The 13,124-nt window shown below is 43.8% G+C and overlaps 1 protein-coding gene across 1 annotated transcript in view; it reads left to right on the forward strand.

Annotated features, from left to right (window-relative positions):
• The window catches only part of LOC109929819 (Fc receptor-like protein 2), a 37,639-nt gene that overhangs the window by 6,332 nt on the left and 18,183 nt on the right, over nt 1–13,124 (forward strand). The window contains 5 exon segments of the mRNA XM_048621008.1: nt 939–1,056; nt 2,829–2,858; nt 10,620–10,697; nt 10,700–10,879; nt 12,822–13,103. Coding sequence (XP_048476965.1) covers nt 1,026–1,056; nt 2,829–2,858; nt 10,620–10,697; nt 10,700–10,879; nt 12,822–13,103 — 601 coding nt within the window. The 5' untranslated portion in view covers nt 939–1,025.

Genomic DNA, 13,124 nt, shown 5'->3' on the forward strand with positions numbered 1-13,124 from the left:
CGACTAGCCATGCCTTCGGTGCCTGTCATTATTTTGTAAACTTTTATTAGGTTGACCCTCATCCTCCAACTTTCAAGTGAAAACAAACTGAGTTTGACCAGTATCTCCTCATTTTAATGCCCTCTGAACCAGGTACCATCCTGGTAAATCGTTTCTGTATCCTCTCCAAAATCTCCACATCCTCCTGGTATTGTGGCTACCAGAACTGTCCACAATATTCCAAATGGGGACTGACTAATGTTCAAAACAGCTTGCCTTCATTTCTAGAGAACTGGAGTACAAGGACGCAGAAATAATGTGTAGTTATACAAAACCCTGTTTAGACCCCACTTGGAGCAGATCTGGGCACCACACTTTAGGATGGATAGATTGGCTTTGGAGGGAATACAATATAGGTTTACAAGAATAATACCTGGACTGCAGGGTGTAAATTATGAGCAGAGTTTACACAAACGAGGCATGTTGTCTTCAAAATTTAGAAGGTGAAGGGTGATCTGATCTAACATATTGACAGGAAAAGACAAGGTGGATAAAGATAAAGTATTTCCACTGTTCAGGGATTCTAGAAATGGAGAGGACATAGTCTGAGAATTAAGGCCAGACTGCTCAGGAGAGAGATTAGGAAGCACTTCTATACACAAAGGGTGGGAGAGGTGTGGAACTCTCTCCTACAAATGGCAGTGGATGCTGGATCAGTTGTTAGTTTTCAATTTGAGAGGGATCAATATTTGTTCAGCAACGATATGAAGGGGATAGGGGCCAAAGGCAGATATATGGAGCGAGGCCATTGATCAGCCATTGAATGATGGAACAGGTTGGACGGGCTGAATGGCCTACTCCTGTACCTGTGTGTGGAACTAAATACTTGGAAGTGCTCAGAAAGTATGGAGAGAGCAGCCTCCTTTTGCTGTTTCTAAACTTATTGTCTTCTGTTACAGGTTAATGCGAGAGAGACAGAAGGCATCAATGTAGCAGGCACCAGGTCACACTGAATTGGACTGCTGTGCTACAAAACCACGTCAGAAATGTTGCAGATCTCTGTGCCTCTGATCCTCTGTAAGTGTGTGTTACAGGGGAACCTTGATCCTGATAAACCAGCGCTGTTCCCTGGTCACATGAGGTTAAATTCTGCAGTAGATAACCCCCAATACTTCCTTCTCAGTTGCTAGAAAGCGTGGAAAAATTACTCTGGCTAAAGTAGAAACCAAACTCGGCAGAAATCTGGACTGAAAAGAGTTGGGAGCCTGTATGATAGCATTTTTTGAGAGAGACAGAGAGAGAGAGAAAAGAATGAGCATTTCAGGTTACTGTCCTTTGATTCCACTTTATGCAATATTATTCAATCTTCTTGCAAAAAGATGCAAGTTATGCACACGTGTGCACTAAGATCTGAAGATGTTAATTCGTGGATGGATTAGTAGAATTTCATTATCTGCAAAGGGAAGAGCAATCTCCAACAGGCGAGATATCTCATTGAGCAGTGAGTGGAAATACCATCACTTTTCATCAGTATGAGGAGATTTACCGGAATAAAAACCAAAAGAACTGCAGATGCTGTAAATCAGGAACAAAAACAAAGTTGCTGGAAAAGCTCAGCAGGTCTGGCGGCATCTGTGAAGGAGAAAACAGAATTAACATTTCGGGTTACCGGAAACGTTAACTCTGTTTTCTCCTTCACAGATGCTGCCAGATCTGCTGAGCTTTTCCAGCAATTTTGAGATTTACCAGGATGTTGCCTTGGGCTGGAGAGTTTCAGTGATGGAGAGCGATTGGAAAGACTAGGGTTGTTTTCCTTAGAGCAGAGGAGATTGAGAAAGGGTGCCATGTTTGACATATATAAAATGAAAGGGGGCATTGACAGAGTAGACAGAAGTAACTTCTCCCCAACGATGGAGGGATCAATGACCAGGACCGGGGCTTGGATTGAAGTTAAGGGGCAGGAGATTTAGAGGGGATGTGATTAAAATCTTTTTGACTGAGAGGGTGGTGAGGAATCTGGAACTCGCTGCCTGTAAGATTGGGAGAGGCAGAAACCCTAATTACATTGAAGAAGTGTTGTGATGCCAAGGCTATGGGCCAAGTGCTGAGAAAATGGAATTAGAGAATAATGAGGTAGTTGTTTTTGACTAGTACGGACTCAATGGGCTGATGGGCCTTTTTCAGTGTTGTAGAACTCTCTGGCTCTGAAATGAGATTTAAGATGATACTAGCTCTCTTGTGAAGTGATTTTAGATGCAGCGAGAAGAGCGTAAGCATCTCAAAACTATTCTGAGATGAGCCCAATTGTAATTGTAGCTTCTTGTCTCTGAGCTGGAAGCCTCAGTGTGGAGGTCATTAGCGAGTCTTGGTTGACTTTGGGTGTTTCTAAGAATCTCGCCGAGGCAAGGAATGCGAAATGTTGTGAACTTGATTTCTTTTTCAATAATCTTCCCAAATGTACTTTATTGTTTAAAAATCTAGATATATGGAGTCCTTTGCTTGTTTACGAAGAATGGCATGGTGAATGGGAACCTAAACAGAGAGAAAATAGGAGGGGAAAATGCAAGGACAAATAAAATACAGAAAGGTACAAAGCACAAGTTGAAGGAGGAATGAGACAAGGGCGAGAAACCAATGGGGCCACCATGCACTTCATGTCAATTGATATTTCTGCCTCCATTTCAATGAGACTGAACAGTCAACAGTTCCCACTGAGTTATGGACAGGGCATATGCTATTTCTCTGCTGCTTCTCCACACTCATTGCTTTGACATTGTCTTTACTTTGCCATATCCAGGACAGTGACACAAATAATGACATTTGCATTTCAATTCCCTTCTGTTTTCCAGTGAATCTCGCTCTCTGTGGGAACACCCAAGGTAGGAGGGAACTGCAGATTTCTTGGATAACCGTTTGGAAACTTGAAGTCTTGCTGTGCAATCTTTTAAGTGATCTTTTCCAAAACATGCATCAAATGGGACTTGATCCCAGTCTTTCAGGTCCAGAGTTAGAGATATTCTCTCAAAGATCAGGCACTGGAATCATTTTCAACTCTTCTCCTGTGTGGATACACCACCAGTTCCAATGAGGACCAATGACCATTTTCATTGACTTAGTCACATTGGACAGAGTACATTCGGTAGATCTGCACCAAAGTTTAACTCCACCACAATACTTCAAATGACTGTGAGAATTATGACAGGTTGTTTGGGGGAAAAAAACGAAGTTGAGATTATTTTGGAAGGTAGAACAGAAGAATAATGTATCGTTTAAATGGAGAGAAACTGCAGAAAGCTGCAATGCAAAGGGACTGGTCACAGGGGAAGGTAATTGTGCATGAAACAGAGAAAGCTCGCACACGGGGGAAGCATGTAATCAAGAAGGGCTAATGGAATGTTGGCTGTTATTTCAAGGGGGCTGGAATATAAGAGTAGGGAAGTCTGATTGCAACTGTACAGGTGCTGGTGAGATTTTAACTGGAGCCTGTCAATAGTTTTGCTCCCCTTAAGGAATGATATTATTTCATCGGAGGCAATTCAGAGAGGATTCAGTTGAGCTGATCCTTCGTATGGAAGGATGGTCTCAGGAGAAAAGGCTAAACATGTTGGGACTCTACTCATTGGAGTATAGAAGAATGAGAGGTGGTATCATTGAAACCTATAGGGGCTTGGCAGTGTCAATGCCAGGAGGATGTTTCCCTCTCATGGGAGAGTCGAGGAGCAGAGGGCACAGTCCGAGAATAATGGGGCACCAATTGAAAACTAAGATAGAGCCATAGAGATATACAGCACAGGAACAGACCCTTCACTCAACCTTGGCCATGCTGACCATTTTTCCTAAATGAATCTGGTCCTATTTGCCAGCATTTGGCCCATATCCCTCCAAAACCCTTCTAATTCATGAACACATCCACATGTCTTTATAATGCTATAGTTGTACCAACCTCCACTACTTCCTCTGGCAGCTCATGCCAAACACACACCACCCTCTGTGTAATAAAAAAAAAATGCCCCTTACGACCCCTCAAATAATGCCCCTCTCACTTTAAACCTATGCCATATCATTTTGGACTTCCCCATCCCAGGGAAAAAAATCTTGTTTATTATCTTATCGAAGCCCCTCATGATTTTATAAACCTCTATAAGGTCACCCCCTCAGCCTCCAACACTCCAGGAAAAATAGCCCCAGTCTATTCAGCCTCTCACCGTAGCTCAAAACCTCCAACCCTGGCAACATCCTTGTAGATCTTTTCTGAACCCTTTCAAGTTTCACAACATCCTTCCTATGGCAGGGAGACTAGAATTGCATGCAGTATTCTAACAGTGGCCTAACCAATGACCTGTACAGTCGTAACATGATCTTCCAACTCTTATAAACAATGTACTGATGAATAAAGGCAAGCATATCAAATGCCTTCTTCACTTTCCTATCTATCTGAAACTCCACTTTCAAGGAACTATGAACCTGCACTCCAAGGTCTCTTTGTTCAGCAACAGTTCCTAGGACCTTACCATAAAGTGTATAAGTCCTGCCCTGATTTGCCTTTCCAAAATGCAGCACATCATATTTATCTAAATTAAACTCCATCTGCCACTCCTTTTTGGCCTATTGGCCCATCTGATCAAGATCCAGTTGTACTCTGAGGCAACCTCCTTCGCTGTCCACTACACCTCCAATTTTGGTGTCATCTGCAAACTTCCTAACCATTCCTCCTACGTTCACATTCAAATCATTTATATAAATGAAAAAAAGTAGTGGACCTAGGCACCGATACTTGTCAGACACAGCTGGCCACAGGCCTCCAATCTGAAAAGCAACCCTCCACCACCACCATCTGTCTTCTACCTTCGAGCCAGTTCTTATTCCAAATAACTAGTTCTCCCTGTATTCCATGTGATTTCACCTTGTTAACCAGTCTACCATAAGGAACCTTGTCAACCGCATTACTGAAGTCCATATAGATCACATACACCACTTTGCCCTCATCAATCCTCTTTCTTACTTCTTCAAAACTCAGTCAGGTTGGTGAGACACGATTTCCTCTGCACAAAGCCATGTTGACTATCTCTAATCAGTCCTTGCCTTTTCAAATACATGGAAATCCTATCCCTTAGGATTCCCTCCAACAACTTGCCCAGCGTTGATGTCACGCTCACCAGTCTATATTGCCCTGTCTTATCCTTACAAGCTTTTGTAAATAGAGGCACCACATTAGCCAACCTCCAGTCTTCCGACACCTCATCTGTGGATATTGATGATACAAATATCTCAGGAAGGGGCCCAGCAATCACTTCCCCAGCTTCCCACAGAGTTCGAGGGTACACCTGATCTGGTCCTGAGTTTTATCCACCTGTATGCATTTTAAGACATCCAGCAACATCTCTTCTGTAATATGGACATTTTTCAATATGAAATTATTTATTTCCCTATGTTCTGTATTTTCCATATCCTTCTCCACAGTAAACACTGATGCAAAATACTCATTTAATACTTCCCCCGTCTCCTGTGGTTCCACACGTAGGTGGCCTTGCTGATCTTTCAGGGGCCCTATTCTCTCCCTAGTTAACCCTTTGTCCTTAATGTGCTTGTAGAATCCCGTTGGATTCTCCTTAATCCTGTTTGTCAAAGCCATCTCATGTCTCCTTTTTGCCCTCCTGATTTCCCTCTTAAGTATACTCCTACTACCTTTATACTCCTTGGGATTCACTCGATCTCAGCTGTCTATAGCTGCCATATGTCTCCTTCTTTTTCATGAGCAGAGCCTCAATTTCTCTAGTCATCCAGCATTCCCTGCACCTACCAGCCTTGCTCTTCACCCTAACAGGAACATTCTGCTCTGGACTCTCATTATCTCATTTTTGAATGCTTCCCATTTTCCAGTCATCCCTTTCCCCGTGAACATTTACCCCAGTCAGATTTTGAAAGTTCTCGAATAATACCTTCAAAATTGGCCTTCCTCCAATTTAGAACTTTAACTTTTAGATCTGGTCTATCCTTTTCCATTGCCATTTTGAAACTAATAGAATTATGGTCACTGGCCACAAAGTGCTCCCCCGCTGACACCTCAGTCACCCACCCTGCCTTATTTCCCAAGAGTAGGTCAAGTTTTGCACCCTCTCCAGTGGGTGCATCCACATACTGAATCAGAAATTTTCTTGTACACTCTAAGCAAATGCTTCTCCATCTGAGCCCTTCATTCTATGGCAGTCGCAGTCTATGTTTGCAAAAACCCCCACCAGAACCACCCTCTTATTCTTACAGATAACTGAGATCTCCTTACAAGATTGTTTCTCAATCTCCCACTGACTATTAGGGGGTCTATAGTCCAAACCCAATAAGGTGATCATCCCTTTCTTATTTCTCAGTTCCACCCAAATAACTTCCCTGGACATATTCCCAAATATATCCCCCCGACATACAGCCGTAATGTTATCCCTTGTCAAAAACACTACTCCCCCTCCTCTCTTGCTCCCTATTCTACTCTGCCTGTAGCATCTATACCCTGGAACATTAAGCTGCCAGTCCTAGCCATTCCCGAGCCACATCTCTGTAATTGCGATGCTATACCTGTACCATGTTCCCAACGATGCCCTCAGTTCATCTGCCTTACCTGTTAGGCCTCTTGCATTGCAATAAATGCAGTTTAATTTATCAGTCTTACCTTGTTCTCTGTTTTATTCCTGCATGCCCTGACTGTTTGACTTGCTTCTTTTTCAGACAGATCTCTTTTGTCACTATCTCCCTGGGTCACGCCCACACCACTTCCAGTTTAAATCCTCCTGAGCATCTCGAGCAAACCTCCCCATCAGTATATTAGTCCCTTACCAATTCAGGTGCAATCTGTGATTCTTATATAGGTCACTTCTACCCCAGAAGAGATTCCAAAAATGTGAATCCTTCTCCCCTGCACCAGCTCCTCAGCCACACATTTGATCCCATCTATCCTTCAATTCCAACCCTCACTAGCTTGTGGCATTGGGAGTAATCCAGATATTACTACCCTCGAGGACCTCCTTTTAAAATTCCGACCTAACTTCCCATATTCTCTCCTCAGAATTTCATCCCTTTCTCTTCCTATGACATTAATTCCAATGCGTACAATGACCTCCTGCTCGTCCCTCTTCCCTTTGACAATATTCTGCACCCTCTCCAAGACATCCTTGACCCTGACACCAGGGAGGCAATGCACCAGTCTGATGTATCACTGTCAGCCGCTAAGGACTTAAACCCCAAGATCCTTCTGTACATCAGTGCTGTTCAGTGTCCAGCCATTAACTGTGTACTTTTCCTTAACATTTGATCTCCTACGGTGCAGCACCTCACACTTGCCTGGATTAAACTCCACCTGCCATTTCTCCGCCCGTATCTGCAACTGATCTATATCATGCTGTATCCTTTGACAACATTTCACACTATCCACAACTCCAATGATCTTTGTAACATCTGCAAACTTACCAATCCACCCATCCAAATTTTTATTTAAGTCATTTACATATATCTCAAACAGCAGTATGTACCATTTCCAAACTGCACTGCAGAAATTCACCAAAGATCTTCAGACAGCGCCTTCCATACCCACGGCCACTTCAGTCCACAAAATACCCTTTGACAAATACCCTCTGTATTCTTTGCAAGCCAATTCTGAATCCACACAGCCAAGTCACCATAGATCCCATGCATCTTAATCTTCTGGGTGAGCCTGCCATGAAAGACCTTGTTGAAAGCCTTAATAAAGTCCATGTAAACAACATTTACTGCTCGACCCTCATCGATCACCTTCATCACCTCCTCCAAAAAGTCAATCAAGTTAGTAGGACATGACTTCTCCTGCACAAAGCCACGCTAATTGTCCCTAATTAGGCCATGCTCTTCCAAATGTGTGTCAATCCTATCCCTAAGAATTCTCTCCAATAGCTTCCCAGCCTCTGATGTGAGACTCAGTGGTCTGTCGTTTCCTGCATTAACCTTATTTCGCTTCTTGAACAAAGGAATAACTTTAGCTACTCGCCAGTCCTCCAGGCTGTCTCCACTGGCTCGCAAGGATGCAAAGATCTTTGTCAATCCCCGAGTAATCTCCTTTCTTGCTTCTCTCAAAAACCTGGGGTAGATACCATCAGGCCCTGGGGACTTATCCACCTAATGTTCTTCAAGCGATCGAACTTGTTTCTTCATCTCAAAATGCCCCAGCATATTAGCATGCTCCACACAAAACTCATTATCCTCCAAGACATTTTTCTGGGTGAATACCTATACAAGGTACTCATCTCACCCACATTCTCTGTCTCCAAGCACAAGTTCCCTCCTTCAGCTTTTGAGTGGTCTTACCTTCTCCCTCGTTACCCACTTAGTTTTAATGTATCTGCACAATGCCTTGGGATTCTCTTTAACCCTACTTGCCAAGGTCATTTCATGGCCCCTTCTTGCTCCCCTAATTCCCTGCTTGAGTACTTTCCTGCTTTCCTTATATTCCTCACAGACACTGTAAAATTTTAGCTTCCTAAACCTTACATATGCTTCTTTTTTTTTCCCTTTTCACTAAATTCACAAACCTCTCTCATTATCCAAGTGTCCCTTGCCTTGCCATCATTATCCTTCCTCCTTACTGCCATTCTTCAGCTCTCCCCAGAAGATCTTTAAACATATCTACATATCAAATGTGGACTTGCCTGATAACAGCTCCTTCCAATTAACACTCCCTAGCTCCTGCCTAATACTGGTATAATTTGCCGTCTCCCAATTTATTAACTTCCTTCAAGGTCCTGATTTATCCTTGTTCATAGCTATCTTAAAACATAAGCACCTGTGATCACTGCAAATGCCCAGGAACCCTCCTCACTGCTTTTTCTTCCCAGATTGAGCTGTGATACCATTGCAGCTGCTGCTGCTGCCTCTGATCTCCTGCTGCCCCTGGAACATGTCTAGGCAGAAGCTGCTTGCAGTTCTGATCACTGGGTAGGCATTGGGCCCTGCTGTCTCCACCAGCTACCTTGGACGTTGGGTTTGAGAGATTGCTACAGGCTGCTGAATGCCTCCCATCCTGGGCCGGGAAGCCACCACGCTGGGCTGAGAGGAAGCCTCGCTGTGTCTGCGCTGAGGCCGGAAGAAGAAAATAGAAAAGAAACACAAAGAGAGAAAAGGGAAAAATGAAAAAAGAGAATGAAATGGACAGAGCGGATGGGCTCTGGATGAAATGATCTGCTCTGTCACCATCTTGAAGTGAGTTCGGAAAAGAAGGAGAGACTTTAAAATTGTAATGTGGGACTGACAAAGGAGGAATTGTTTCTTGGGACAAAAATGGAAAGTATTTCACTTACACATGTTTTATTGTTCATGAAATACTTGTGATCAGTGAAGCTGGTGGATATTATCATTATATGGTATATAACCCATGGCCAAAAGTGAAATTGTTGAAGATATCATCACTGGTAAGTGAACTTTGACTCTCATTTACATAGAAAGCTATGTGGAAGTGGAGTGCATAGTTTTCAAGGAACGAAGAACAGGACAGCACAGGAACAGACCCTTCAGCCCAAAAAGACTGTGCCAACACATGATGCCTTTCTACGCTGAAACCCTTTTGCCACTAAGCTGTCCATATCCTTCTATTCCTTGCCTGGTCATGTATCTGTGAAGATGCCTCTTAAACGCTGCTGTTGTATCCACCTCCACCATCTCCTCTGGCAGTGCACTCCAGGCACTTACCAACCTTTGTGTAAAAAGAACTTGCCTCTCACATCTCCTTTAAACTTTTCCTCCTTTTACCTTAAGCTTACATCGTTTGCAGAATTGATAGGCTGAATGACCTCATTCTGATCCTACATCTTATGGACCTTCAATACAGTTTTGGTCCCCTGACCTGAGGAGAAGTCATAAGACCATAAGAAATAGGAACAGTATTATGCCATTTGGCCTTTGATTCCCCTCCACCTTTCAATGCGATAAGCTCTCATGACCTAATTCTGATCCAACATCTTATAATCTTGAGGTCTTATGTCATTGAAAGGTGGAGGGGACTCAATGGTCAAATGGCATCCTCTCATTCCTGTTTCTTGTGGTCTTAGAATGATAAAATGATTGTGGAAGCAGGTCTTTCAGTCCATCAAGTCCACACTGACCCTCTGAAGATCATCCACCGAGACCCATCCCATCCCATCTCGAAAACCCTGTATTCCCCATGGCCAGTCCACCTTAGCCTGTACATCCCTGGACACACGATGGGCAATTTACCATGGCCAATCTACCTAACCTTCACATCTTTGGACTGTGGGAGGAAACTGGAGCACCCAAAGGAAACTGTCACACAAAGGGAGAATGTGCAATCTCCACGCAGTCACCCAATGGTGGAATCGAACCCAGGTCGCTGGCGCTATGCAGCAGCAGTGCTAACCACTGACCCACTGTGATGCCCCGTTTTATGGATCCTCCTCAGGTCAGGAGAGCAAATCTATATTCAACACTCCAGCTAAGTTGCAAACAAATTGACAGCAGTTGTCTGGACTGGATTGTATAAAATATTGGGGATAGGTAGCCGGGACTGATGCTTGAAAATCCATTTTGGAAACAATGTGATAACGAATGTTGTAGGAGCACTTCCCAGTGTAATGAAAGCTATAATGATGTGTCTTTGCTTTCAATCTTAGCTGGACATGTGGCTTTCTATGTTATCCCAGTTTCACCTTTGGAAGGAGAGACACTGGAACTGAATTGTCAGGGCAATACTATTATTGGTGGACAAAGAAGGACTTTACCTTTTATAGAAATGGCAAGAAGATCCATTCAATGCAGTCCAGAACAGCTAAATCTTCATATCACATTAAAGTAAACAGCACCAATGACAGTGGATCGTACAGTTGCAAAATTGATCGGTCAGAACCTCAATATGTTCACGTTCAAGTTCAAGGTACGTACCTAATGTTCCAATCTGTGTAGACAATGTGCATATTTGTCTTGATTTTTTACTTAAACACTGGAGATATTCTAAATCACATAGTACAGCAGAATCCCTTTAGCCCATCATGTCTGTACTGCTAAAGTGACACTAGTTCTTTTCTCCCCAGCACAAGACCTCCACAGCCTTGAATATTATGACACTTGAAGTGCTCATCCAAGTATCGTTTAAGTATTTGGGAGTTTCCCACCTCAACTACCCTCCCAGGCAGTGCATTCCACATTCCCACCACCCTCTGGGTAAAACAAACCTCAAATTTCCCTCTAAATCTCCTGCCTTTCTCTTCAAAAGGATGTCCTGCTTTGTTATTAACCCTTTGAATAAGGGGAAAACCTGCTTCTTATCCCCTCTGTTTATGCCCCTCATCATCTTATGCACCCCGATCAGGTCCCCCTTCAGCCTTCTCTTCTCCAAAGAAAACAACCCAAGCTTGCCCAGCCTCTCTTCATCGCCGAAATGCTCCATCCCAGGCAACATACTGGGGAATCTCCTCTGCAGCCCTTCCAGTGCAATCACATCCTTTCTGCGGTGATCCGGACTGCCACACAGTGCTCCAGCTGTGGCCTCACCAAAGTCCTATTCAGCTCCAACATCACCTCCCCACTTTTATAATCTATGCCTTGACTGACAAAGGCAAATGTCCCATATGCCTTCTTACTGGCCCTGTTAACCTCTCCTGCCTTTAATGGTTTATGAGCAATGGGAAAGGTAGTAGGGTCACCAAGGTCCCACTGTCTCATTAGTAAGAGAGGGGAGTGGGAGGTGGTTTAACATGAGGTTAACCACACCTCAGGCAAGGAGAGAGGTTGAGAAGGAGATTCCATCGTGGTCACTCCAGGCAGTGTGGGAATTGAACCCCACACTGTTGGAATCATTGTGGATCACAGACCAGCTAACCAACCAACTGAGCTAGCCAACACACAACAATGGAATCTTCTCTCATCCTTCTAAACTCTGACCAAACTGCTCAATCTCCCCTCATTAGACAAGCCTTAGTCTCTCTGAAATCTGAGAAAGTTGCAATCTGTAGATGTGACCCATGTCAATGGTTGTGATACATCATCACTAAATAGAGTCATACAATCACACAGCACTGAAACATGCCCTTTGTCCTAACTCACCCATGCTTACCAGGTTTCCCAAAGTGAACTCGTCTCATTTGCCTGTGTTTGGTCCATATCGCTCTAAACGTTTCCAATCATTTATCCATCCAAATGTCTTTTAAATGTTGTAATTGTACTCGCCTCCACCACTTCCTCTGGCAGTTTGTTCCATGCATGCACCACCCGCTGTGTGAGAAAGTTACCCCTCAGGTCCCTTTTAAATCTTTCCCCTGTCACCTTAAACCACTAGGTTTGGATTGCCCTAAACCGGGAATTTGATTATTTACCTTATCTATGCCCCTCATGATTTTATACACCTCAATGGTCACCCATCTGCCTCCAATGCTTCAGCTGATGCAGCCTCTCCCAATAGCTCAAACCCCTTTTTGTTTTCGGGAATCCTGGGATGGGAGCAAGGCAAATGTTTATCCTCCTCATGTCTCTATATAACTTTGTCCTATGTTTTTTCTCTACCTCTGTGTGAATATCAGATATTTGAATTGGAAAGTTTTGGAGGTTGATGGGCCAAATGGTCGTAAATGGAAGATCAGCTTAGTAAACCGGGTTGGCATGGACGAGTTGGGCAGAAGGTCCTGTTTCTATGATTTTTTTACTGTATGGCATTGAGACAGAATTTCAAATTTGGAAAGCAAGAGAAGGATAAAGTTTTGCATTCTCCCCTGACATTTGTCACTAAATGCTCACCTTCTTTGCCCCTTATTACCGTTGTGTCTTTCGCTCTGTGATTATAACAGTTGATTGATGAGCCCCGACTGTGTGTTACATTCCAGAACGCTTTGCCGAGCCCGTACTGAGGGTGGAGCCGGCGGCTGAAGTATTTGAGCGGCTCCAGGTCACGTTGATGTGCATTGCTCAGACAGCGCGGCCCTCCATCCGGCTTCGCTACACATTTTTCAGAGATGGCAGCGCCCTGGAGTCGGCGCCGGATGATGGCGGTGTGTGCATCATCAACGCAGCGGCTCTAAACGTTTCTGGGAATTACGCCTGCGAAGCGATCGAGACAACTTATGGTCTGAGGAAGAGGAGTGACAATGTTCACCTTTCTGTTAAACGTAACTATCTCTCATTATTAC

The sequence above is a fragment of the Rhincodon typus genome, unplaced genomic scaffold (genome assembly GCF_021869965.1).
Source record: "Rhincodon typus isolate 14 unplaced genomic scaffold, sRhiTyp1.1 hic_rhity00000051, whole genome shotgun sequence".
In the NCBI taxonomy this organism is placed as follows: domain Eukaryota; kingdom Metazoa; phylum Chordata; class Chondrichthyes; order Orectolobiformes; family Rhincodontidae; genus Rhincodon; species Rhincodon typus.